The sequence below is a fragment of the Hippopotamus amphibius genome, chromosome 2 (genome assembly GCF_030028045.1).
Source record: "Hippopotamus amphibius kiboko isolate mHipAmp2 chromosome 2, mHipAmp2.hap2, whole genome shotgun sequence".
Classification (NCBI taxonomy): domain Eukaryota; kingdom Metazoa; phylum Chordata; class Mammalia; order Artiodactyla; family Hippopotamidae; genus Hippopotamus; species Hippopotamus amphibius.
In genome coordinates, this window is record NC_080187.1 from 8,668,495 (window position 1) to 8,696,240 (window position 27,746).

The window sequence follows — 27,746 nt, forward strand, 5'->3', positions numbered from 1 at the left end:
GGGAGGAGAATCCAAGACTAACCAAATCATTCCCTAGACCAACTACCCTCTGGTAAGGTCCCCTACTAATTGAGCTAGACTACAACTAGAGAATGCCTTTATTTACTGTAGACCAGCCTGAAAGGTTTAGAAACAAACTAGAGAGCAACACAGTCTGAGATCTCACCCCTCCAAAGCCAGCGGAGAGGAGGGAGTCAGTCAGTCTCCTCACACAAGAGTACATCTGGCCCTTTGTTATTCTTCGAGAGAAATGTCCAAAAAGGACATTCCCACATATGCTCTGACCTTTGCAAGTGCTCTTCCTACCCAGGAGTTCAGTGACCTGTAAGATGTTTTTTAATCTGATCAATTCAGATCTGCACTCCTGAAGGATGGAATGAGGGAGGGGGTAAAATGAGGAAGTGGCTAGCAGGGATCTGGAACTCCCCCTAGAGGTTATTGCAGGGAATAGCACAGACATTACAATAAATATCAATGGGTTACACTCCCTTATTAAAGGAAAAAAGACTCAAGGATTGGAAACACAAATGAAATCCAACTAACTGCAAGAGATAACAAAATAAAACAATACAATAAATACAATAAGACAATCAATCATGAAAAAGAAAGGCAAAGTAAAAAATATTCATGGTAAGTTGGGAAAAATGAAGAGAGAATAATAAAATCAGAAGGTAGAACTTAGGAGAAAAATGTCAAATTTAAAAAGTTATGGTACATGGATAAATAGATCTACTAACTCCCAAAATAGAATAATTATAGATACTTATTATAAAACAAAGCTATTATAAATAGATGCAGTTTTAAAATTATAATTATAATGGGGGATTTAGCGTATTTCTCTCTGATAGGTCAAGGAAAGAACTAGTAAGGAATTACAAAGCAATCAAATAATAAAATTAATTAGCATGATTTAATAGACACATACTGAATTTACCAATGTACAAACAGAGAATACACACCTTTTAAGAGCATCTATTAAAGTTGTAAAAACTGATCAAATACTGGGTAGAAAGCAAGCATGAATAAATTCTACAAAATAGAAGCTGTATAGATTTTTTTTAGTATAGTGCAAGTGAATGAGAAATTAGTGTCAAAAGGATAAAAACAAGGGAATTAACATACATCTGAAAAAACTCTTGGGCCAAGTAGGAAAACTAAAACTGGACACTATCCAGACATCAACAACGAGAACAGTACCCATCAAAACAGACAATGCTATGATGCTGTATTTATAGGAAAATTCATATTCTCAAGTTGTTTCATTATTAAACAAGAAAGAATAAAAACAATGAACTAAAGCATTAACTTCTAGGATATACAAACATAACAATGAAACATACCCAAGAAAAGCAGGGGGAAGGAATCAATAAAAGATCAGAGTAGAAATTATAGATTTAGAAAGGCAGCAGAATCGACAAACACATCCAAGAGATGGCCAGTAAGTCTGATTCTAAAAAGCAAAGAGTGCTCACTTTGGTAGCACGTTTACTAAAACTGGAACAATACAGAGAAGATAAGCATGGCCCCTGAGCAAGGATGATATGCAAATTCATTTCATATTTTTATAAATTAGGAGTTTAAGATTAACAGATACACATTACCATATATAAAATAAACAACAAGGACTTACTGTATAGCAGAGGGAACTATATTCAATATCTTATAATAACCTATAATGAAAAAGAATCTGAAAAAATATATATATACATGTATATACACAAATGTGTATAAATATATAACTGAATCACTTTGCTGTACACCTGAAACTAACACAATAATGTAAATCAACTATATTTCAATAAAATAAATAAATTAATTAAAAGCAAAGAAAAACACGTATACAGAGTGATGATAAAGAAAATATAATTGCTAAGAAGAAAAGAGATTTTTAAAGTGTGAGGGAATACCATATGAGACTATGCAAATATTACCCAAAACTTTAGTGAAATAGAAATTTTCTAGGAAAATACACATAATGAAGATTCTTTTAAGAAGAGAAAGAAACGTGAGTATATCAATAACTGCAGAACTGGAGAGATTGTCAGAACACCACCTACAGAGGCAGCCCTGGCTCAGAGGGTCTTCAAGGAGGGGAAGGGCCCCTGGGCCCCTTCCCCACCTGCCAGCCATACCCTCACTCACCAGGAACGCAGGGGGAGTTTCCCTACAGAAGACACAAATAGAATTCTTTTGCATTTGTTTTGGTGCAGAAGTTCAGGGAAAAAGACTTAACGTATATTTAATATCAGTAATGCTAAGAAAAAAGACAAGATTTTTAGGTTATTTTACTTTATTTTGTTAACGTCTCTAATCTGGTCATAAACCAAAGGATCAGTGCTGAGGACTGTGCCCAAGAGAGAAAAGGGGAAAAGCAAATCAAATCATCACTTGGTTAGGATCTGCTGGTCCTGTGAGGAATTGCTTTAGAGTTCCTGCACTGGCCAATACTGGAGCCACCAGCCCCGTTTAAATCTAATTTTAAATTAATTAAGATAAAATTTAAAAAACCACTCAGTTCCTCTGTTGCACTGTCTGTATATCAAGTGCTCAGTAGCCACAGGCAGTGGCTATGCTGGACAGAGCAAATGATAAATTTCCACAGTCATGGGAAGTTCTACTGGACAGGACTGTGACATGCTGGACCTTGATGCACCTCTGGGTGACCAAGAGCAATTCGGTTTTTCAGGCTGAAATGCCTTCAGTTGGTTAAATACACTAAAAACGGTGGAAATTCATGTAATTTAGTATCTGGATTAGCGACTTTGGTCCCATCTCAGCCGAACTGTAACTGATTCATTTAACACTAAACAGTGTTCAATGTTTTAGATGTTTTATTTCTGGAAAAAATTAACATCCAAGCAATAATATCTATCTGTATGATTTAACAAATTAATGTAAAAGAAAAAATGAAAAACAGGAAGAATAAAGTGTTATTCATTAACTACTGTAAACAAAAGTATTATTAGTTTACTATTAGAGGCAATTAGATGAGAATATTTCCTACATTAATACAAATACATAAATTTTCAAGAACATAAGGCTCTTCTTTTTATTGAATTGCTTTGTTTCTTTGGGCTGGTGTCTGTTCCATACCTTAAGCAGGGCTAGGATCCCCGCGATCTCTGCTTATCATGCATTGTGTACTTGGCATTCAGGTATATAAGTCATAGAAACAGTATTTTAACCTAGGACAAAATCTTTTAAAATTTATGTAAATTATATTTTTAAAAATAATATTTCAGATTTCCATCCCCCGCCCCATCTCCTTTCTTTAAAATGAGTGGTTACAAGTGTGGGTTTTGGCACCCAGCTGATCAGGTTCAAATCTCAGTTCCACACTTACTAGCTGTGTGACCTTGGGCAAATCATTTAATTTTTCCTCTAAATTTCATTTTCCTTATCTCTAAAATGAGGATAATGATTGTAGCCACTTCTAGGCTTGTGGAGAGGATTTAATAATATAAAACATGGAATGAGCCTAGAATAGCGTCTGGACATAGGAAGTGCTTGGTCATGTTACAACAACATGCATTTTAATAATAATATGGTAATGATCAATATAAAATGTCCCAATTATTGTTAGTATGATTAAACCATTTTAATGCTGCATTTAACTCTTGGAAGTTCTGTTTAAACATTTGTCACTCTTCCAACATTATTGAGAACCTATTTCTCAGGGCCTGTACTAACTGCTGGATTTATAAAGACAAATGCAACATGATCCCTTCCCTGGAGGAGCACAGAACCTACTGAGAAGGGGACACACACATGTAAACAGATAAATCACACACAACCTGGTTAAATGCCACGGCACAGAAGTAAGGATGGGGCACTGCAGGCAGTCAGAGGCTGGAGAGGCAACTCTGCCTGGGGGAGCTGAAGGTTGCATTGCTATAATGCAATTTATTCTGGAAGACGTACAGGACCTTTGGGAAATGATTTCCAACATAAGTAGATTTTTAAAACTACAAATACTGGTCAAGGAGGCCATTTGCATATGCAAATCATACACATGCAGACACACACACAAACACACATACTCTTGACTTAGAAAGTACTGCTCAGGATAAAAACCATATGATAATCTAAATAGATGCAGAAAAAGCTTTTGACAAAATTCAACATCCATTTATGATAAAAGCTCCCCAGAAAATGGGCAGAGAAGGAAATTACCTCAACATAATAAAAGCCATATATGAGAAACCAAAAGCCAACATCCTTCTAAATGGGGGAAAACTGAAAGAATTCCCTCTAAAAATAGGAACAAGACAAGGGTGTCCACTCTCAACATTATTATTCAACATAGTTTTGGAAGTTTTAGCCACAGCAATCAGAGAAGAAAATGAAATAAAAGGAATCCAAATTGGAAAAGAAGTAAAATTGTCACTCTTTGCAGATGACATGATATTATACATAGAAAACACGAAAGACTCTACCAGAAAACTGCTAGCACTAATTGATGAGTTTAGTAAAGTAGCAGGATACAAAATTAATGCACAGAAATCTCTTGCATTCCTATACACTAACAACGGAAGAGCAGAAAGAGAAATTAAGGAAACTGTCCCATTTACCACTGCAACCAAAAGAATAAAATACCTAGGAATAAACCTGCCTAAGAAGGCAAAAGATCTGTATGCAGAAAACTTTAAGACACTGATGAAAGAAATCAAAGATGACACAAACAGATGGAGGGACATACCATGTTCCTGGATTGGAAGAATCAACATCATGAAAATGACTGTACTACCCAAAGCAATTTACAGATTCAATGCAATCCCGATCAAATTACCAATGGCATTTTTCACAGAACTAGAGCAAGAAATCTTACGATTTGTATGGAAACACAAAAGACCCCGAATAGCCAAAGCAATCTTGAGAAGGAAAAATGAAGTTGGTGGAATCAGGCTTCCTGACTTCAAACCATACTACAAGGCCATAGTGATCAAGACAGTATGGTACTGGCACAAAAATAGAAAGGAAGATCAATGGAATAGAATAGAGAACTCACAAGTAAGCCCAAACACATATGGGCACCTTATCTTTGACAAAGGAGGCATGAATATACAATGGAAAAAAGACAGCCTCTTCAATAAGTGGTGCTGGGAAAATTGGACAGCTACATGTAAAAGAATGAACTTAGAACACTTCCTAACACCATACACAAACATAAACTCAAAAGGGATTAAAGACCTACATGTAAGGCCAGACACTATAAAACTCCTAGAGGAAAACCTAGGCAGAATACTCTATGACATCCATCAAAGCAAGATCCTTTTTGACCCACCTCCTAGAATCATGGAAATCAAATCAAGAATAAACAAATGGGACCTCATGAAACTTAAAAGCTTTTGCACTGCGAAAGAAACCATAAACAAGACTAGAAGGCAACCCTCAGAATGGGAAAAAATAGTTGCCAACGGAACAACAGACAAAGGATTAACCTCCAAAATATACAAGCAGCTCATGAAGCTTCATACCAAAAAAGCAAATAACCCAATCCACAAATGGGCGGAAGACCTAAATAGACATTTCTCCAAAGAAGACATACAGATGGCCAACAAACACATGAAAAGATGCTCAACATCACTCATCATCAGAGAAATGCAAGTCAAAGCCACAATGAGGTATCACCTCACACCGGTCAGAATGGCCATCATCACAAAATCTGGAAACAACAAATGTTGGAAAGGGTGTGGAGAAAAGGGAACTCTCCTGCACTGTTGGTGGGAATGTAAGTTGGTACAGCCGCTATGGAAAACAGTTTGGAGGTTCCTTAAAAAACTACAAATAGAACTACCATATGATCCAGTAATCCCACTCCTGGGCATATACCCAGAGAAAACCATAATCCCCAAAGAAACATGTACCATAATGTTTATTGCAGCACTATTTACAATAGCCAGGACATGGAAGCAACCTAAATGCCCATCAGAAAATGAATGGATAAAGAAGATGTGGCATACATACACAATGGAATATTACTCAGCTATAAAAGGGATGAGATGGAGCTATATGTAATGAGGTGGATAGACCTAGAGTCTGTCATACAGAGTGAAGTAAGTCAGATAGAGAAAGACAAATATTGTATGCTAACTCATATATACGGAATCTAAAATTGGTACTGATGAACTCAGTGACAAGACAAGAACAAGGACGCAGATGCAGAGAATGGACTGGAGAACTCGAGGTTTGGGGGGGCGGGGGGTGAAGGGGAGGCTGAGACGAAGTGAGAGAGTAGCATAGACATATATATACTACCAACTGTACAATAGATAGCCAGTGGGAAGTTGCTGTATAACAAAGGGAGTTCAACTCGAGGATGGATGATGCCTTAGAGGACTGGGACGGGGAGGGTGGGGGGGAGTCGAGGGAGGGAGGGAATACGGGGATATGTGTATAAATACAGATGATTGAACTTGGTGTACCTCAAAAACTGGTACAAGAGTGTAATGCAATTATATTCCAATTAAAAAATAAAATAAAATAAAATCTCTCCTGGAAAAAAAAAAGTACTGCTCAGAAGGGAAGAAAGTTAAAATGTTTCCATCAGAAAAAGGTGGGGGGATAAGGCCTGAACATGGGTGGAATGAGCCATCCCCTGACTGGTGAGTGCTGCTCCTGGGCCCCTTCTCCTGATCACTCTGGGTTCACTTCTGCAGCCTGCAGGGAGAGGCAAGGGAGTGGGAAGCAGGAACCAGAGGAGATGTTCTCTTCCTCCCACTCTTCACCTCCATCCTATTCTGCCTGTGCCGAGGGGTGGGGGAAAAGATGTGGGAGGTTGGGGGCTGGAGTGCTGAGCACCAGGGCGCATGTCCGAGCACCTGAATCAGTTAGAAGAATCTCCAGCTAGGAAGATAAACGTTGGCTGAAGAACCACCAAGGCCTTGGGTCTGGGCTCAGACTTATCATTAACATCTCTGGCCATCATCCTCAGTAAACTCAACGTCCATCACAATGATTCATCTGATGTCTTGAGCTCACGCCCTTCTGCTGTCTCAAATCTAATGATCTCACTTGACTTCATGGCTTTACCATCCACTACTAAGACCCCAAACCTGCTCTCACCCACACTGGTGTAGCATTCTCATCATTGTACCTGACTTATAACCCACTCTGGCTCTTTCTGGTACACATTCCAGCTGGGGGTCTGTGGTTAACCACATCAACACTGCATTTACTAACACACACGCCTTCATACTGCTGGAGTTCTCCTGAAGCCCAAGTCAAGTCCCAGCTCTCAATCACCTCTTACCAAGTAAACGCTCACGCTTCCCTTCTCTGTTCAAAGAAACAAGTTTCCATATGACTAGGCCTACGGCAAGCTCGTGCTCCTTGACCATGCCTAGATCTTCACTACCACTCCTCAGTTCTTTTCTCCATTCCTTTTCACTTCCCATCACATCTCCCATCTTGGTCCTGACTTGTCAGTCAGCAAGTTACCACTCTGGAAACACATTTTCTTCTAAGCAATGACCTTTCCAGCTATTCTATTGAGAAATCTGAGGCAAGTCAGGATGAGTACTGTCATCTAACCCTCCATCTCAAACTCTATCCATCTTGGTTTCTTCATTTAAATAATATCTGACTAGAAGTCCCTGATACTCAAATTTCCACTAAAATATTTGTGAAGATTCAGCACAAAAGATGACAATTCGTGAGTCTGAAGACTGGCTGTCCATCCTATGGCCAAAACATCAGGACATTTCATACTTACTATATGGCCAATGGAGAAGAACTGGGAAACATATTTGGTCACTGACTTTGTTGCCCCAAACAGAAATCTGGTGTTCATCATAGAAAGCTGGGTGGCAATTTATTTTTCTCTTTACCATCTCATTTGGGCTAAGAAATATTGGGTCTATAATAAGAAAACATTGGGAGTCATCCTTTTACTGCACGGGTACTGCTTTTTAAGGTAGCTCCAGTCATTTCAGCGCCTCTTTTTCTCTCCAAGAAAACATTGGGCAAGATGTGGGGAAGGAGGGAGACAAAGTCCCCGTTAGAAAACGCAGTCTTCATAAGCAGAGTGCCATAGGTAGGGAGAGAGACAGGAAGGGTCCTGGTAGCAGAGAACCCTGGGGAACATGGTTTTGCCAATATGCCAAGCAGCTGGGCACACCAAAGTGTGGTTGGGGATGGGGGCAGATTTCACCTTCATAATCTCCATCCCGTTCTTTAATCTACACAGATGGCATCTTCTCAAGCTTATGTAAAGAGCTAAGCAAACATTAATACTCCTCTTCCAACCAGACTGTAGCCCCCTAAGTCCTGGCTATATGTATACATTCTAGAGTCACTGGTTCATAGCAGCAAAAAGCCAAGCATGGAGAACATCCTATCTCATTCCAGCGGAGCTCTACAAGATAAACACCAACAAGATTCTGGATACTGACCAGGAAGCTTTGACAACCACTGGCCATCCAGATGTTTGGTTCCAAGAAGCTGCAGTCCCCAAAAGGACAATGAGAGCTCAGGGCCAGCTGTATATTCTTTCGGCTGAAAATACAATGTCTGAATAGCTCTTTGGTTTTGTTTGAAGATTTTGTAAAAAGGAAAAAAAGTCAACAATATGGTAGTTATGAAAAAAATGCTACACATGATCCTGAAAACTAAAAAATGAAGCGCATCATTTTTTACTATAAAATCAAAATAAAAGTTTAGAAAAGCAGTTGTTGTCCTCAATAAGACAGAAGAGAATTTTTACAAGTGTATAAAGCTTGTGGAAGTGGGCAAGATAAAAGAGGACCAAAGATGCAAACATAGGATTAAAATCCTCATTGGAGGAGGAAAGCAAAATGTTTACTGTAGAAAACAGAGACAGTAATAGGTTGATCATTTGAGATGCCTTTCCACAATGAAAAGGAACAAAGTAAAATGAAAATAATGAGACAGAAAAGACTGTTACAGAGGACAGAGACAAAGATCCTCCTTATTGTTTCAGGGTGAGAAATGAGGAATAATCAAAGCTACATATGAAGGAAATATCCATCTGTGACATAGGACCTGGGTCTAAGAATCGCAAAGATGCAACATTTTAGGCAAAATTGGTGAGAAGAGAAAGACTCAAAGAAACTGTGGGAAACATTTTTTTTTTTAAATAAAAGAATAAAGAAGAAAGTCTGAGAAAGATCCAGGCAGGAAAAGTTACCAAGAAAGAAAATAAAGTGTCTCAGGCTTCTTTCTGAACACTAAAGGGCAGAAAGTACCTGTACTGGCTTGAATGGTGTCCCCACCTCCCATCCCCACCGCACACACACTTTACATCCACCTGGAATCTCAGAATGTGCCCTTATTTGCAAAGAGGGTCTTTGCAGATGTAATTAAATAAGATGAGGCCACTGAATTAGGGTGGGACCTAAGTCTAATGGCTGGTGTCTTTATAAGAGAAAGAGGGAGATGCAGATACAGAAATGCAGGTTAGGAGGCCGTGTGATGCAGGAGCAGAGGCTGGAGTGATGCAGCTACGAGCCAAAGGATGTCAGGGATTGCTGGGAACCATGGAAGCTGAAAGAGGCAAGGGAGGATTTTTCCCTCGAACCTTTAGAGGGAGTGTGGCTCTGTCGACATCTTGACTTCAGACTTCTAGCCCCTAGAACTACAAGAGAAGAAATTTCTGTTGTTTTAAGCCATTCAGTTTATGGTAATTTGTTATGGCAGGCCTAGGAAAATAATACAGTAACAGATCAAAATTTGTGAATTTTTAAGAGAGAAAGGTGATGACTCAGAAATTTAAAAACCAGCCAAGCTGTTCTTATGGAAGGCTTAGCTCAAGACATTCTCAGACACACAATGATTGAGAAAAGATAACTCTCAGGTCTAAAAAATTTACCTGTTTTCTGGGTAAGTTGCAGGATAAGGATGCCTGCAACCATGATATTTACTATTGTTCTGGAGCCCTAGCCAGTGCATAGCCAATGCAATCAGACATACAGAAGGAAGCAATAAGAGATTTAGATGGAAGAAGACAAAGTTGTTTTTGAAAGAGTATCTGTGTCTTCAAAAAGAGACTACTTTGTTTTTAAGTAAAGAAGCACAATAAACTATATGAAACCATTTTGTATATAAATTTAATTACTAAAGGGACCCACACTAAATCTTAATAGTGATTATCCATAGGTGGTAAGATTACAGATGAAATTTAATTTTCTGGTGCTTTTTCAGTATATTTCACTTTTTCCATAATGAGCACGTATTCCTTTTATAACCAGAAAAGTATGCTTAAAAGTATATCAGCATGCATGTGCACATACACACACAGAGACTGGAAAGTAGTATAAAAATTTAAGAAAAGAAAAAAGAATTGATCAGACACCAGATTTTTAGCAAAATTGATCTTTTAGCTAATACACTGTTTTAGGTGATACATACACATTTGGCAGTGAGCTAGGTGCCACTGGGGATACTACAAAAAAGAACCATGAGTCCTGCCCACTGAAAAGGTATAAGGAAGGCCCACAAATAATTTCAGTGTAAAATATGACAGGTGCCAAAGAGAAATGCAAAGAATTGCATGGTTCTAAAGAGTGGAAGATGATTTTCCCACAGGGGAATCAGGTAAGGCTGCATGGAAAACAGCCCTGGTAGGGGTGTATTTCAAGAAGGCATTTTATAAGGATGAAGAGGCGTAAAAAAGCCCCAGAGGCCTGGGTGATGGTGAGTAAAGGCCTGTTTGGCTGGATCGTGGGCCAGAGGCGTGAAGGCTCCCAAGACTGGCTGACTCCATTTGTGGAAAGCTAAAGCTCTATTCCATCAGCAAAGGAGAGATGTGAAGACTTTTTGTTGTTTTGTTGTTCTTGTTATTTGTTTGAAAGCATAAGTATGATGCTGATAGGGTGGGATATTTGTAGCATCAAGGCAATCAGCCCCCAGACTCAGGTTAACTACAGCTGAGGATTCTGACAAACTGGATGTTCTTGTCAAAACTGCTTGAATGGAATCTTTGAGAAGTCAGGGAGAGCAAGAAAAAGTGCCAGAAGGAGGAAATGACACAAATGTCACCCCAAGAAGGGAGTTCATAGAAGCAAACTACCTGTTCTTTTCCTACTCCTATCTCCTTAAGAGATCAAATGAGAAATACATAAAGAATTAAAAATCACTTTCACAATGGAAGCTTGTAAAAAAAAAAAAAAAGCACACTATTTGGCTCACTCCAGATATGCCAAATCAGAGCCTGAATCTTAAACAATTTCTCAAGTGATTTTTATGCACAGTAAGGTATGAGGGGCACTGAAGCATAGCCTGTAACAATGGAGAGATCACAGAACTTTTAAATAAATACAACCTACTGTGCATAAGACAGGGGGACAAGCTCTGCAACTTACTAGTTGTGTGACTTTGGACAAGTTAATTAATCTCTTTGAAATTCAGTTACTTCATCTATAAAATGAGGGTAACAAAAGTGTCTATAACTCATCAGGTAGTTGTGAAATTTATATTGGTGGGTATACATAATACATATTTCCATGCATACATATATATGTATATATGTCTGTTTATCATCTATCTATCATCTATCTATCTACCTATTATCATCACCTATCATCTATCTATCTCCTCAAAAGACTGTCTGGCATTGTATATGTACATCCATGTGAATAAGAGCAACTTGGCCATGAAACCTATTGAGAACACATAACCAACAGGATTTGGTAAGAGACTGGATGTGGGCTATGGGCAAAGAGTGATGATGCTGAGTGCAGTAGTGGGCATTCTAAGGTTCAGTTGCCCATGGTGATGTCCAGTGGGCATTTGTGCAGATGGTCCTATATGATGTGGATAGAGACCCGGGAAGAACACATGGATCTGTGAGTCACCAGCCTAAAGACCTACCTGAAGCCATGCGGGTAGGAAAGACCGGGAGGAGGAGCAGGTGGAGTGAGATGAGAACCCTGAGGCCATCCAAATGCAAGGGCCAGGCGGAAGAGAAGCACTCCCTAAAAGAAGCTGAGAAGGTGCAGGAGGGAGGCAGAAAGAGAAGCACGAGAGAGCAGAGGCACGAGAGAGCAGAGGCACAGACGCCAAGGGAGGGGAAAGTTTTAACAGGGTGCATGTGCAGCGTGGCCCGTGAGCTAAAGACTAGATGCGTCACCTGGATTTGGTTGCTGGAAGGTCTCTGGTGACCTTGGCAGGAGCAGGCTCAGTGGGACAAGAAGGGGAAGCATCCAAAGGCGAGTCTGGAAGGGAATTTGTGGAACTTTCGCGGGGACCAAAAAGAGAATTTAGAGTGGCTGAAATCTACTCCCAAAATAATTAAAAAGTCTTCACATCTATTAAGCAAACACAGCTTGAGATATTTTAAAAGACTGCAACACACACACACACATACACACACACACAAAAAAAGACTGCAACACAGTGATAACTGCAAAAGACCAATGAAAAAGCTGAGGCCAAAAAGCATACAATCCTTTTCTTACACATAAAGGAGCCCAAAGTAACTGCTTTAATTAAATATGTAAAATAGTTCAATATAAAAATAAGAATATTAGTTGTGGCATGAAACTGGGAGCCCTTTTTGGTAAGTCAATCACAGTAGGCTACACTGCATCTGGGCATGACTTTCCCTAAATTCACCAGTGGGGGAAAAAAGGGGAGCAAATTTTAAAACCACAGATATTGTCCTCTCCTACGAGGGTAAAGCTGCTCCAACCCCCAGTATGCATGTGTACCCCAGGGAAACAGAGACTTGCCCCGAGACAGGAGAAAGCTGAAGACAAGGGTCTCAGCTTGGGGGCGCTGAGATCCGAATGAAGGCTCAAACGCTCTGGGTCCCACAGCCTCGCGGAAATTTGTCCCAAGTTGCCTGCCAGAGGGCAGCTAATAAGTTAAAAGCGTTAGACTTGGTTCTGAGGGTCTATCAAAGCGCTATGACTGTTCAGAGCCCACATGGTGAAAGGCTGGCAAAAAGATAAAATTCCTTTTCAAGGTGACAGCACTAGAAGAAGTAGAAGAGTGGTTTTCAAGTTCTTGGGTGTGTGTTCAAGGCTGTCAAGTACTACATTTTTGATGGTAGATCTGCCTAAATTCAGAAGTAAACACAGGTTCTTAAAAATACCTTTCAGAAAAATGAAAATTTTTTGTATTGATAAGAGTGGTAATCAAAGGTACATAACATTATACATTATATATTTTTGATCAAGCTTAAAATTTATTTTTGCTACAACTGATGATATATACCACTGAGCCTGGTCTTACTAAAAATTGAGGTGGGCATGTGACAGGACCTGATGTAGAGCAGAGGTCACTTTGGCACAAGTAAGTTGTGAGAGGCAACAGATATTATCAAGCAGACACCCAGAAAGACTGGGTATTTGAGACACACATGAGAATTTTACCTCCAGAGTATACAAGAGACCACGATCAAGATAGAAAACTCGATTTGCTGTGAAGAATTAACCAATAAACGATATGTTAACAGTCTGTAGCTCTGGGTACACAAAATATAAACTGTTGTACATTGATCAAAATTTGGAAGTATTTTTTATAGTCCACCAGGGTACTATATCCCACCAGCTGAAGACCACTGGAGTCACAGAACAAAGAACCCCAGGGTTCCAGCAGAAGGTGTGGGAGTGAGATCGTGAGCTGAGCTGAGCTGAGCTGAGGGTGCTGCAGAAGCAGGGAGGGTCACCCTGAAGAGGACATGGGGCCGCACAGGAACAGGAGACTTGTGCAGCCACCAGGAACCCAGCACGAGCTACCCAGACCCGCAGATGGAGGGAGTGCATGTGCAGTTCTAGATTTGCAGCTAGAGAGCATGCTGGTGTCAAATACCACTGAAGTGGCTGTTTCCAGGGTTGACTTTGCCTGGGAAAATTTGGAGGACTTGTCTAGTATTCTTATTACCATGTGTGTTTTGCTAGTTGATTTGGAAGACTTTAGGACCCCAACTATCCAGACTATTAACCCAGGGCTCAGTGCTCAAGGTGGTCATCAAATGGCTGGGTACATGATGCTAATTCTCCCCAGGTGTTTTTTGTTTCGTTTTGTTTTTGATATTTCAAGTCTTTTGTTTTGTTGGATTTTATATTGATTTTAGTAAAAAAATAGATTGGAATTTTAAGTTTTTGAAACATAAGTTAATTATCAGTCTTTGCCTGGACCTGCTTCAACCAATTAAAGAGTATAGGGACTAGGACATCTATAACCCTACCTAGAGTCTCAAGTTCTTTAATTTCTCCTTCCTCCCCCGTTTCCTTCCTTATCTTTCTCTCCCCTTCCTTCATTCCCTCCCTCCCATCCTTCCTCCTTCTCCTTTGTTTCTTTATTTCTTATTATCATAATTATTTTAACTATCCATAAAGAGAAATATATTTTTAAATTTACACACTTTTTAAAATAAATTTATTTTATTTCTTTATTGGCTGTGTTGGGTCTTCTTTGCTGCACACAGGCTTTCTCTAGTTGCTGCGAGTGGGGGCTACTCTTCATTGTATTGTTCAGGCTCCTCATTGTAGTGGCTCCTCTTGTAGTGGAGCACGGGCTCTAGGCGCATGGGCTTCAATAGTTGCAGCACATGGGCTCAATAGTTGTGGCTCACGGACTCTAGAGCACAGGCTCAATAGTTGTGGTGTACAGGCTTAGTTGCTCCGTGGCATGTGGAATCTTCCCAGAACAGGGTTCGAACCTGTGTCCCTTGCATTGGCAGGCAGATTCTTTACCACTGTGCCACCTAGGAAGTCCTAAACTTACACATTTTTAAACTTCAACGTTATTTGTTAAAGATACTTGATAAGCTAAGACTTTGTTACAATATATAACAGCCATATGGTATTTATCCATTTTTCATAAATAATTGTCCATTCCAAGTACCTATATCACCTGAGGTAAAAAAAATGTAATTTGACTTGAGGGATTGGGGGATGGGAACACTGCAGCTTTGGCCACAGAGAATTTACAGTGAGGTTTGAAGGACTGAGTTCCAGCCCTTCTGTTCTTTTATATCCCCAGGTGTTGCTGATCTTAGGAAAACAGGTCATAAAAGCACTAATCAAAAAGTAGGGTAGGGAGGAGACAAGGGTCAAAACCATTGTATGAACAGGCGACCATCAATGGGGGACGGAGGATGTGCTGTTAAGGGCAAGAAGCTGAATACAGAAATATTTTTAAATTTATGCTCTACCTTATTTTTTAGAAAAGATTTAAAGCAGCTTACTGAAATATATCTCACTCAAAGGAGAAAATTAGATACAGAACAAATTCAGAACAAGGGAAAATTAGGTGTGGTAAATAAACCTAAAATAAGAGATTAGGCTGCATGTTATAAAGTCTTTTAAGGCTGGATGCTACACAAGCTCCTTTGGTAGCATTTCTCAGCCATGGTGGAAACTCCAGGTCACTAGGACAAAACCCATCTGGTCTTTTAAGGCTTTATGAGGCAAGCCATAAATAGGGTCTTGAGCTTCCTAGAGGCCAACACAAAGAGGAAAAAACCCAGCCAGCCATTTAGAGGATTCCCATTGCCTATGAGGTTAACAACAAACTGCTTTTTGGTTCTGGGAAAACTTTTCTCATAGGCCCTCTTAAAGGAGATACTGTGTGGCAGACTAAGAAAAATCCTCAAGTGCTTCTTGCAAGAGACACACCGTCCGGATTCATATGGCTCTTTTCTGCTCTGTCCATCAGCGCAAGTGAAAGGCACAATGTCAAAGCACAGATGAAGAAAAGCAAGACTAAGAGGGGCCCAGAAAGGCAGGCCAAGTGTTTATAGCTACCCTATGGTTGCGCCTAATCCAGGAATTAAATTTAAACCATTTATAGCATGGACATTTCTTAGGTAATTCTTTATGAACATTCTTCTTAAAATTGAGCTTTTGTTAAGACTTGGACCTAAGAGAGTTTGAAATCATATATTTGAGCTAAAACCTAAAGCAGAGCTACTCTATGCTGTTGATTAAGGGCAGAGATGTTTGCTCAAACAATCAACCTAATTTCCTTAGAAAACAGCCTGTAAGCAGCAGGGTTATGGAGAGCACAGGCTCGCAGACTGAGGGATTAAGCGCAGGGGCTCCTGGAGTCAGACAGACCTGCGCTTAAGTGTCACCTCTACATTCACTAGCTGTGGGATATCTCTCAGGTCATCTGATAAATGGGAATCCATTCAATGTCCGCAAATGTCTTCTGAGCATCCACAGTGTGTGGTGGGATCAAATAACATCTACTGCCTACAGTCGTTTGGGAGGATTAAATAGGTAAATGCATCTAAAGTATTTAGCTCAGTGACTGGTACATAGTAAGCATTCAGTAAACAGCAAAACTAATAATAATAATAAAATAATAATCATAATAAAAGATTTCTGGTTCCATTCTAATGCATAAATGATTATATGATTAAGGTCTCAAAGTTCTGCATTACTGAAAATGGTTGCAATAATTTTAGCCTGGAAAATGTTCCACGTCAGCATTACCAATCACCCACAAAGGCGTCAAAAATATCGAAAAGAGCCCCACGGTTTTTAACCATGTCAACTCACTGATAACTCCAAGATGAATGTTATGCCTTGCGGTACCTGCATGAGTCAACCTGCTATCAAAGCCTTAGATATAAGCCCGTTAAATATTAGAGAACATCTGCCAAAGTTATGATTCTGGTTGTAGAATGTCGAAGTCTGAATGTTTTGATGTTCCTTAGGGAAATAGGCTGGCATCTTCACTCATCTCTCCATTTGGTGATACTACATAGAATATAATTCTTCCATAAAATGCCTCTGAAAACAAAAAGCCTACTCAGCCCTCAACAGAGACCCAAACTGCACTGTAATCAGGATACCGGGCAGGCAGCTAAATCACTCATTAGGTGAGAGCCGTTTTTTGGCACAACAGTCCCACAGGCGTAATTCAAGTCCGTGCCTGAGCAAAAATACAAATTATTACCTATCAGACTTCAAAAATCTTCACACAGTCAAAACCTCAAATGTTAAAATCTGCAGATGCCAACCAAGTTCATGATAAACCTCTCTTTGGGTTGTGTTCAGTTCAACCAGATGTCCTTTGAGGCTACCGTGAGTTCGTAACAACGGAACATGCTATCCTCACATTTACACGTCTTTCTGATACACCAGAGGAGCACGCAGCTAGTCCAAATGCAGCCTTGGGTCATTAGGGTACGTGTTTAAAAAGGAATGGACAATATAACCACCCTGTTTTATCCCGACTTGAAATCACCTGCAGATCGTGGCTTCCCCAGAAGTATCCAGATATGATTATATAAGGATCAGCAGCTGGGCTGGGCAGGAGAGAGGGCCATATGGCGCCCATACCATTTATCATTCGTAACACATCAGTTTCTTACCCACTGAGTCAAAGGCCAAGAAAAGATCAATAAAAGCTACAAACAATCTTATGCTTTTCCTGACAGATTTTGATATAAAGTGATGAAGAATGGTCGATGGGGTAATAGCTCTGCCTTGCTTAGAATGCTGCCATGAGAGACCAGACTTTCAATTCATCAAGGAGAAAAATGGCATACGTTTCAGATGGAATGCACTGCGAGCTGATGAGTCTGACAATACTGGGGAGGGGGAATCAAAGAAGCTTGCTTTTCCTTCTCTTTATTTTTGATGGGTTAGACTACTCTCTAATTCCAACTACAATGAGCCACCCATTCATTCAATTAATATTCACTACATTATTAATGCTAAGCGTTGTGGTTGGTAGGAGGGACACAGTGGTAAATAAAGAGCCATGATTCTTATTTTTAGAGTTTATAATCCATATCACTGTTTATGGGATTAAAAAAAGTGCCAGGGATAACAGTGCACTAAGTAGAGGACGATATTTTAACCACGTGCTTTCAGTTTGGGCTTTTAAATCATCTACTTAAGAGGGAATATTGCAGACACATTTGAGGCTTCCTTCTCAGCTCATGCTCTTTGAAACTGACTTTTCTCTGTATCCTTTTCAAAGAGAATCTGCCTTATACACAAACTCTGCTGAGGGTCTAAGGGGCCACATTTATACCACATGACCCTACTACCCTGAACTCAACTGTTTGAATCAGGGACAGATACCTGAACCCGAGGAACCAATCCATAACATTTTATTTGGAATCTGAAATTAGGATCCATAACAGTTAATGAGAATTTAGTATGTGCCAGGCCCTTGCCAGGGCCTAGAAATCCGACAATGAACAAGACAGACACGGTTCCCACCCTCACCTCTACTGGATGAGACAGTAGTTAGTAAACAAATAAATATCGATTGTGGGCCTTCCCTGGTTGTCCAGTGGTTAAGGCGCTGAGCTCCCAGTGCAGGGGGCCCAGGTTCAATCCCTGGTCTGGGAACTAGATTCTACATGCCGCAATTGAAAGAGCCTGCATGGCACAACTAAAAATCTCTCGTGCCACAACCAAAAAAATCCCGTGTGCAGCAACTAAGACCTGGTGCAGTGAAATAAAAAAAGAGAGGAAGGAGGGAAGGAAGAAAGGAAGGGAGGGAGGGAGAGAGGGAGGAAGGAAGGAAGGAAGAAAGAAAGATTTAAAAAAATATTGATTGTGAAAACAAGAAAATAAGAAAATAAAGAGGATGCTGAGTTTGAGAACAGCATGAAGAGGAGGACTACTTTAGCAAGGGAGGTTGGGGAGGCCTCCCTGAGAAGGTGGCATTTAAGCTGACACCAGCCATGAGCAGTGCTGGGGAAGCCCATTCTAGGAAGAGAGAATAGTAAGTGAAAAGGACAGGAGGAACTCAAATTGTTCTAGAGACCAAAATCAGGCCACTGAAGCACGGTGAGAAGAGAGAGAAGGTGGGAGAGGAAGGCAGAATCACACAGGAATCACGCAGGATCTTGTAGGGCTTTATGAAGGGTCTGGGCTTGCAGTGCAATGGGCCGCAGAAGGGATTTAAGAAAAAAAGATATTGTGTTGTCAACATTTTAAAACATCACTGTAGCATAAGGACAGACGCATAAATCAATGAAAGAGAAGACAAATCCCAGAAATTAACCCTTGTATACATGATTGGTTGATTTTGACAAGGATGCCAAGACCATTCAATGGGAAAAGGACAGTCCTTTCAACAGATAATGCTGGGAAAACTGAATATCCACATGCAAAAGAATTAAGTTGGACCTTTACCTTATACCATATACAAAAATTAACTCAAAATGGATCAAAGACATATATGTAAAAGCTATAACTGTAAAATTATTAGAAGAAAACAGGGGGAAGTCGTCATCACATTGGATTTGGCAATGATTTCTTGGATAAAAACATCAAAAGCATAGGCCATAAGAGAAAAAAGTAGATAAACTGTACTTCATGAAAATTAAAAACTTTTGTGTTTCAAAGGGCATTGGCAACGGAATAAAAGGACAACCCACATAATAGGTGAAGATATTTGCAAATCATACATCTGATAAAGGATTAATATCCAGACTATATTAAGAACTCCTAAAACTCAACAACAAAACAAACAACCCAATTTAAAAATGGGCAAAAGATTTGAATACCATTTCTCTAAAGAAGATATACAAATGGCCAATAAGCACATGAAAAGATGCTCAACATTATCAATCGTTAGTGAAAGGCAAATCAAAACAACGAGATACAACTTCACACCTATTAGGATGGCTATGAAGGAAAAAAAAAGGAAAATAACAAGTGTTGGTGAGAACGTAGAGGAACTGAAGCCCTGGAGCCCTGCTGTGAGAATGATGTAAGTTGGTGCAGCCACTGTGAGCCTGGTTTGAGAGTGCCTCAAGGAGCTAAAAGTAGAATTACCATATGATAAAGCAATTCCACTCCTAGTTAATATACCCAAAAGAATTAAAAGCAGGGACTCAAGCCCAGACTCGAATACCAATCTTCACAGTAACGTTATCCACAATAGCTAAAAAGTAGAAACAACCCAAGCATTCCTCAATAGGTGAGTAGATAAACAAAATGTGGTATATACACATTCAATATATACACATGATGGAATATTATTCAGCCATAAAAAGGAAGGAAATTCTGATACATGCTATGACATGGATGAACCTTGAAAATATTGTGCTAAGTGAAATAAATCAGACACAAAAGGACAAAAATTGTATAATTCCACTTATATGTATAAGTAGAACAGGCAAATTCATAGAGGCAGAAGATAGAACAGAGGTTGGGAGGGACTGGGGAGCCGGGGGTGAGGGGGAAACGGGGAGTCATTGTTTAATGGGTACAGTGTCTATCTGGGATGATGAAAAATGTTCTGAAAATAAATACTGGTGATGGTTGCATAACCCTGTGGATGTACATAACGGCCCTGAATTGTACACTTAAAAATGGTAAATTTTATGTTGTGTAAATTTACCATGAAAAAAAGAAGTATTTAAAAAAAACCACTGCTTCTAGGAAAAAATGGACTGGAGAGAGGCAACTGTGCTATCGGGGAAGCTGGCGTGCAGAGAGGAGACTGGTACCGACACGCAGAGAAGAGTGAAGCTGAGAAATCACAGGGACTGGCGAGAAACGAGAATAGCTGCTTGATGGCTTCCCAGTCACATGGGGCCCAGCTGTGCTTCCTGCACTGAATTCTGGCAAGATTCACCCACACCCTTTCCATGCATTACTTTATACTTGAGCTGGACCTAGTGGATCTCGTTCTTTGCAAGGAAACCATCCCTGATTAAGGCAGGGAACACAGCTGGGAACAGCTAAAATGCGGCCTGGAGACTCAAAGTTTGAGGCAGTTGATTTCTAAAGCTAGACTATCTACAGCTCCAGGAGAGCAGAACAACTGGCTTTTTCCTTCCCCCTCAGTGCCCGGCACTGTGCCTGCCGCATGGTGGGAGCCTCTGACACATAGCTGTTGAATCAGGGCTGAGAAATTCTCCTGTGAATCTATAGAGATCTGAGCTCCATGGTCTCTCACCAAATATATACACAATTGAAACCTAGGGAACGAAGCCCCTACATCTGCCCTCATTGCTGATTTGAATGGCCAATTTCATTCTTCACAAGGAATTCTACCTAATTTTCTGAAGGTCCTAAGTTTATGCTAAAATTTCAATTTTATAGAATCCTGAGGACCCCTCTACAAAGTCTGAGTTCCAGGACACCGAAGATCGACTGGGTTCCCAACAATATTCATCAAACCAGGTGTAAGAAAAATTAAACTCACTTTCTTATGAACTTAGTATGCACAAAATGGTTTCAATGTAATAATACTCTGTCATTCATAGATGAGAGAAAACGTCTCCTCCCTTAAAACACTGGAGTCAGAATTTTAAGAGATCCTCAGACAGCAAACCTGGAACTTGCTCACTGCATCTTTCCAGACCATTGTAGCCTCTAGCGCATGTCATTTCTAACCTGGGAAAACTAGAAACAACCTGATTTTACAAAAGGAGGGAAACTGTTCCATAGGTAATTATCACCTTATTGGGCTACCATGCACCAATTAAAATGGTAACTTCGAAGACTACAGAACAAAAAGACAGTTACAAAACACAGTTAAGTGAAAAAAGAAGAATGCAAAAGTATAATTTGATTACAACCATGTAGAAATGGCTTTGGAGCTATAAAAATTGGAAGGCACCAAAGGAAATGAAAATACTTGCTGCAAGATGGTGAAATTATACACAGAATTTTAAAATGTATTTAAAAGTTACTTTATAATATTAAAAAACTCAGTTATAAACATACACACACATACACACACGCACAATCATGGCTGTAGAGTAAAAACCTGAACAGATGGATTGAAGACTTTCAGTCCATGAGCTGCCTCATCGGGCTGGGGATAACTGATGACTAGTCTGGGATTCTGTAAGGCAGGGTTTCTGCAAGGGGGGTCCTGGCATCAGAGGCACCAACATTATCTGGGAACTTCTTAGAAATGCAAAGTCTGGGTTAACCCCAAGCTACTGCATTTGAAACTCTGGGGATGGAGTCCCGTGGTTTGTTTTAATGAACTCTCCAGGTGATTCTGATGCCTGTTCAAGCTTGAAACCGCTGCTCTGAAGCACATTCGCAGTCTGATATTCTGTCATCTCCACAAGTCTGTAAAGGGTCCATCCTACACACTGAGGTTGTCTCCCCCAAACACCACTCTCACTGTTTACAAGTTTTATATTAATAAACCCCATTTCATAGTTGAGAAAACTGAGGCCAAAAGAAGTTCCAGATCATACAACTAGTAAATGATAAAACAAGAATGACTTCAGAGCACAAGCTCTTAGGCACCACTAAGGTTCAGTGATAATAGGTGATGCAACTGGTATGTGAACCCAGGCCTGTCTGATTCCAAAGCCTACCTGCTGTGTACCCACTAAGCTCTGCTGCCCTACACTCTCTGCTGGGCAGGACCGTTTGCTTACTGCCAAGAATCTTGCTGTTTGCAAATATCTACTGTCTATCTTCCTTGCCACCAACCCACATCCCAGAGTCTCCATAAGGCCATCCAGGCTGCTTCCCCAAGATGCCTGGCTAGAATGGGCTGCTCCCTCCTTCTCCCAACCCCGACCAGGCCCTATCTTGTGTGCTTCTCACAATATTTACCAATTGCCACTCCAAGTTACAGTTATGCAGACGCTCTTTTAGGAGAGGCAGTGGTCTGAGTTGGTGTGGTGTCCACAGCGACTGACACAGAACAGGCATTGATTGAATCAACCAATGTGGCTTTTATGTGACTAAATTCATTCTTTAGATATATTATGTATCTTATCTGCCCAGCTGGAAGACAGTAAGTGCCTTAAGAACAAGGACCAAATCTTTTACTTAATGCATATTCTCAAGAATATACCTGGGCCAGGTACACAGTCAAACCTGTAATATATGCTTGAATTCAAGTAGAATGCTACTGGTACATGATTCTGGCATAAATTTTTCTACTTTTTAAACCCTGCAAGAATGCAGCTTATATTAATTGGGGATAACAGGGTTCTTTACAAATGGATCTCATCAACCCAGTTTTTGAAAATAGGTAGAGATAATAAATTTAATGTTTTAATAACCAAGAGAATCTTATGAGCACATTTTCCTGAAAATTTGTCCAAATTTGCATGCAACTGGGAAAAGAACTCACAATTGTGTCTTTTAAAAAATTGAGGCTATGATATGCCTTCATTACGCCTCTTTTAAAACGAAAGCATACTATTTAAAAAAAATCATAACACAAACCCCAATCTCTCTCATTAACGAAAATATGGATATTTTCACTCTAGATATCTATTACTTATCACAGTCATTTACCTAGTCTAACACATATACTTTTAACAGGAAAAAAAAAGAGCTCATGAATATTCTAACTCCTATCACATACCCAGAGCGCAAAGGTACAGAAAAATCAGAATATGTATTACAATAATATTTAAACGTCAAAAACTAGATTTAGAAACTTTTAGGAACAAGATAATATAAAAACCCAATGCTACCTTTCTTAATTCATAAATCATTTTATTTAATTATATAACACCATTAACAGAGAAAAATAGCAAGCCACAACATATTTTTAACACACAGAAAGACACAGATGAAAAGTACGTAACAGCAAAAGCACACAGATAAAGATGATCAGATTATTACAGCCTTTCAATAGTCATTCATTCCCATCCAGTCCTCATACTGTACTCACATGGTCTAACAGTAAATAGACAACAAAAGATCTGAAGAGCTTGGCGATCCTCTCTAAATCAAAATCAATGTACTACCACTGAACAGACAGTGTAAACTTACCAGCTCCACAGATCCATAATGTTTCCTACTGAAATCCCCACGTCTACAGCCTAGGTCTTCCGAGACAGAGCTGGAACAAAAATGCTTCATCAGTATTATACATAGCGATCTGGCCACAAACCTTCTGCAAAAATCCACTACCATTTGCAAAAAGGGCTGCTATGGAACAGGCTTGCCCAGCTCCTCACTGCAGGGGAGCCTCCTTGCAACAGACACAGTCCTCAGCAGCCATTGCAGAGCCGGGCTTTCATGGAGCCCTCAGTAAGAAGAAAAACTCCCGAGTCATCCCTGGAAGTATAGGCAATGATTGAATTAAATATTTAGTCATTTGGAATCGATTGACATTTCCCAGGCTACTGGTGGTTTATAATTTCATTTCTGTATAACCAACAGGGAGAGAAACCCTGCAGTAAACTTGAGGCAAGGGACAAAGCTTGCAATTATCTTTCGTTTAAGAGAGCCTCTTTGTCCCAAATATTCAGCATAAAAATAACCGGCATTATGGGATGCTATATAGGAGACATAAACTTTAAACAGGAGGGAAAAAAAAAAAACTTCAAAATCCTGGTAGGCTCCACCCCCTCCCCTTAAATTTATGACAACATGACAATATGGAAAAAGACTAGGACTAACAGAAAAATCTAAAAATCTAACTTCCAAGTATATTTAGGTTTTTTTTACGTGGCAGTAGCTAATACTTCCCTACCCCCTCCCTTCAAAAAAGGCTTAAATCAGATAAGGAAAATCACAGGCGTTGTTGAGGAAGAGCAATTAAAACAAGGGCAAAATTGATACTGCATTTGCATCTTGAATGCATAGTTACACACTCAAAAGCCACATATCTTATTGAATAGTTGGTATACACAGGACCCCAAGCAGTGCTCAGGAAACCACCAGAGATCCACAAACACAAACAGTTTTAATAAGTTCTGTTCTAATATGTCATGCAAACACTCTAATAAAACAGAAAATAAAATTCCCCAGGAATTACATGTTTAACATATATATCCCAAATATATGGGATCTAACATGCAAAGAAAGGTGCACTTAGTACCTTTTCATCCTTCCTTAAAAGGTAGGCTACATTTTCTAAATTACAGCCCTCTTGGCACGTTCAGAAAGAGACTGACTCTGATGTCTTGCGTCCACAGAACTGACTCTCTGCCAGGACACTATTTGATAGGCTCCAAGAAGGACAGCATGAGAGAAATGAGATTAGAGAGTCTAATGGTATTCCGCTTCCTCCATTTCACAGGGATGGCTGAGTTCATCGTATAGGAGAGATTTAACCTTTTGTAGTCCTCACTGCCTTAGCTGAAACTGTGCAACAAATTAATGAATGCAGCTTGGAAGGGTGTCCTAGATATTTACCCAGGCTACCTTCCTGTTTCTAGTGATATGATTTTCTACCGAAAAATCTCTGAAGGAGATGTAAAAACTTCTCTCTGTGGCCTGCTCCAGTGTTAGCTATGCCCTCTATGCCTATTTACTCAGCCCTTTTTGAAAACCCTCCTGGAGAATACTGCCATTGCCTTACATAACAGTTTCAAGATCCTTCCCCAGTGGCCCCAAGTTATGGAAAGAGTGTGGGCTCCGGGGAGGGGAGCGTCCACGCTCTTGGACAGAGGTCAGGCACAGAGCTGATGCTCAATGGCTGTCGACTGAGAGCTGTCTACCCAGACCTCAGACCATCTCTTCAGTTAAACCAGGCCCACGACGCAGGCATCAACAGCAACAGCGGCGACCTCTAACCCAAATGGCCAACAACATGGAAAAAGCAAGGATGCCGGGCTCTGGGCCTCTCCCTGTGCTGTCCTCAGCACCACGGAGGGGGTTCTAAGACACAGTTCCGACTGCCTAACTTTGCCAACAGCCAGAAACAAACACACAAAAAAGGTGAGACCTTACAACTTGGAGCAGCCACCTCCTTAGAAGCCTCATAGAGGGAAAACAACATCCTAGGAAAACAACCAAGGGAGAGATAAACAGAACATCTGCTTTCGACTGCCCTTTTCCCCCTCTAATTACATTTCATCCAATACACTGCAGAGACAGCGCTTGCTAATGGTGCGAGCCAGGCTGAACTATACAGGATGCATTTCTAGGGTTGCAGGAGGCACTCAAACCAGCCGTGTTAAAAAACCCACCCCACTCCCCTCCTCTGTCCCCAGGCTCTCTGGCCCCTTGGCACCCAGCACAAGGGTTGTGTTTAGGGGGATCACCCTGAGCTCCAAGAGGAGCTTTGTTGTCCTCCAGTCCACAGAGTTTGGCCCACTGCAGGGCACAGAGTGAACACGCAGCAAATGTTTGTTGCATTAGTTAAGATATTTGCACATCTTTCGGATTTCACTAGCTGCTGCCTGATAGCGCCCCTCATGAGCACCAAGGCGGGCCGCTTGTCGACCTCCTCCCTGATAAGCCCCTGGACTGACTCCATCAGTCCAGACAGTCCTGGCCCAAGAGGCAGATATACCTATGTGCACGCCAAAACCTATTTCCTGTTCCTCTGGGGCTTCTCGCTAGACTACATTTCCTAGCCCCTCTTGCGGTGACTGTGACCATATGACTGATTTCTGGCCAAGAGAATACAGACCAAAGTGATGTGCCTGTAGGATCCCGAGGGAAGTGCCTGTCCTCCTCCCCCGTGGCCAGCAGGGTGGAGAGGACCATGAGGACCCAAAGGAAGGCAGAGCTTCAAGATGGAAAAAACCAAGTGGAAGGTCATACCTCCAACAACATCTGTATTAGAATATGCTGTGAGCAAGAGATAAACATTTAGTTGTGTTAATCATGCAGAGTTTGGGTTTACCTATTAAAGCTGATGTGCTACCTGAACTAGTACAGAAGTCGGTATCTTGCAGTGGGGTGCTACCATGGCAACAACCTAAAAAAACGTGGCACAGGCTTCATAGGCAGGCAGCAGCCAGGGAGGAAATGCATCTCAGAGGCTGGAGAGACAGGGATCTAGCTTATACAGTAGCAAACTAGGTGATAAAACTTGCATCTACAGTAATTGGGCAGGTGGACCTGTGCCTTCTGAGCCTGCAGCCCTAAGGAACATGGCTGGACAGGTTGGAGGGAGGCCGTAGGCTGGCTCCTACTGGCTGACTTAGCAAGGTTTTTCACAAGGAAGAGATGAGCCCAGGCTAGAACTGGATGGATTTCAAGCAAAGACAGAAGGGACTAGAGAGAGTGTTGAGACCAAGGGTCTCACAGGCTTGAGAAATCACTGTTTCTAGACCCCAAACAATGAGAATTCTGGTCAATGAAATGTGGAGAGAGATGATGGGTACCTCTTCCAGACCACGCCCATACAAATTTCCCATAAATAATCCTTGCTTTTGTTCCTCACCCCTGGCTATAGGATGGCTGTAAGGGATGAAGCCCCCAAGAGGGGTGAAGCCACACCATGAAGGAGTCCTGGTTCCTAAACAACCACATAGAAGATCCCAAGTAGGCACAGCCTCATTGGGCTGTGAGATGAGAGGGAAAGAACTTTTATTGTTTGAAGTTACTAAGATTCAAGGTTTATCTGTTACAACAGGTGATTTTATCTTCATGGATACAGCTCTCTGTAGGTAACAGAAAGTAGTGTAAGAATAAGTCCCACAAAAAAGTTGTCAGGGGTTGTCGGAGGGCTGGTGGGCTAGGATGACTATTGGGGTCAGCAAACTGGCCTCCCGCTGCCTGTTTTTGAACCCTAAATTCGATTGGGATACAGCCATGCCCTCTGGTGACAGGCTGTCTGTGGCTGCTTTTGCCTTTCAATGGCAGCGTCGAGGAGCTGTGACAGAGACCTGTAGGGCCTGCAAAGCCCAAACTATTTACTCTCTGGCCCTTTCCAGAAAGTTTGCCCAACCCCTGTCCGAGAGCCTCACCAATCCTTTTTGCTGGTTTCAGGCCTACCCATAAACGGTGATTAGGATGCCAATGAAAATAGCAGTGTTTATTGGAGTCCATCAGAATCCCCGGAGGAGCTTTCTAAAAATGCAGATTCCCTGGCCCTATTCCCAGAGGTTGTGATTCAGCCTGACTGAGATTTTATTAAGCAGTGATGGGAATTCTGATGGATGTGGTTCACAGACAATGTTTTGA

The 27,746-nt window shown here is 40.8% G+C and overlaps 1 protein-coding gene and 1 pseudogene across 1 annotated transcript in view; one reads left to right on the forward strand and one right to left on the reverse strand.

The window, feature by feature from the left end:
- Positions 1-23,795, reverse strand: part of GARNL3 (GTPase activating Rap/RanGAP domain like 3) — a 117,076-nt gene extending 93,281 nt beyond the window's left edge. The window contains exon 1 of the mRNA XM_057725064.1: positions 23,652-23,795. Coding sequence (XP_057581047.1) covers positions 23,652-23,795 — 144 coding nt within the window. The remainder of the gene's footprint in view (positions 1-23,651) is intronic.
- LOC130847284 (U6 spliceosomal RNA) lies at positions 1,465-1,564 on the forward strand (annotated as a pseudogene).
- Positions 23,796-27,746: the final 3,951 nt, after the last annotated feature.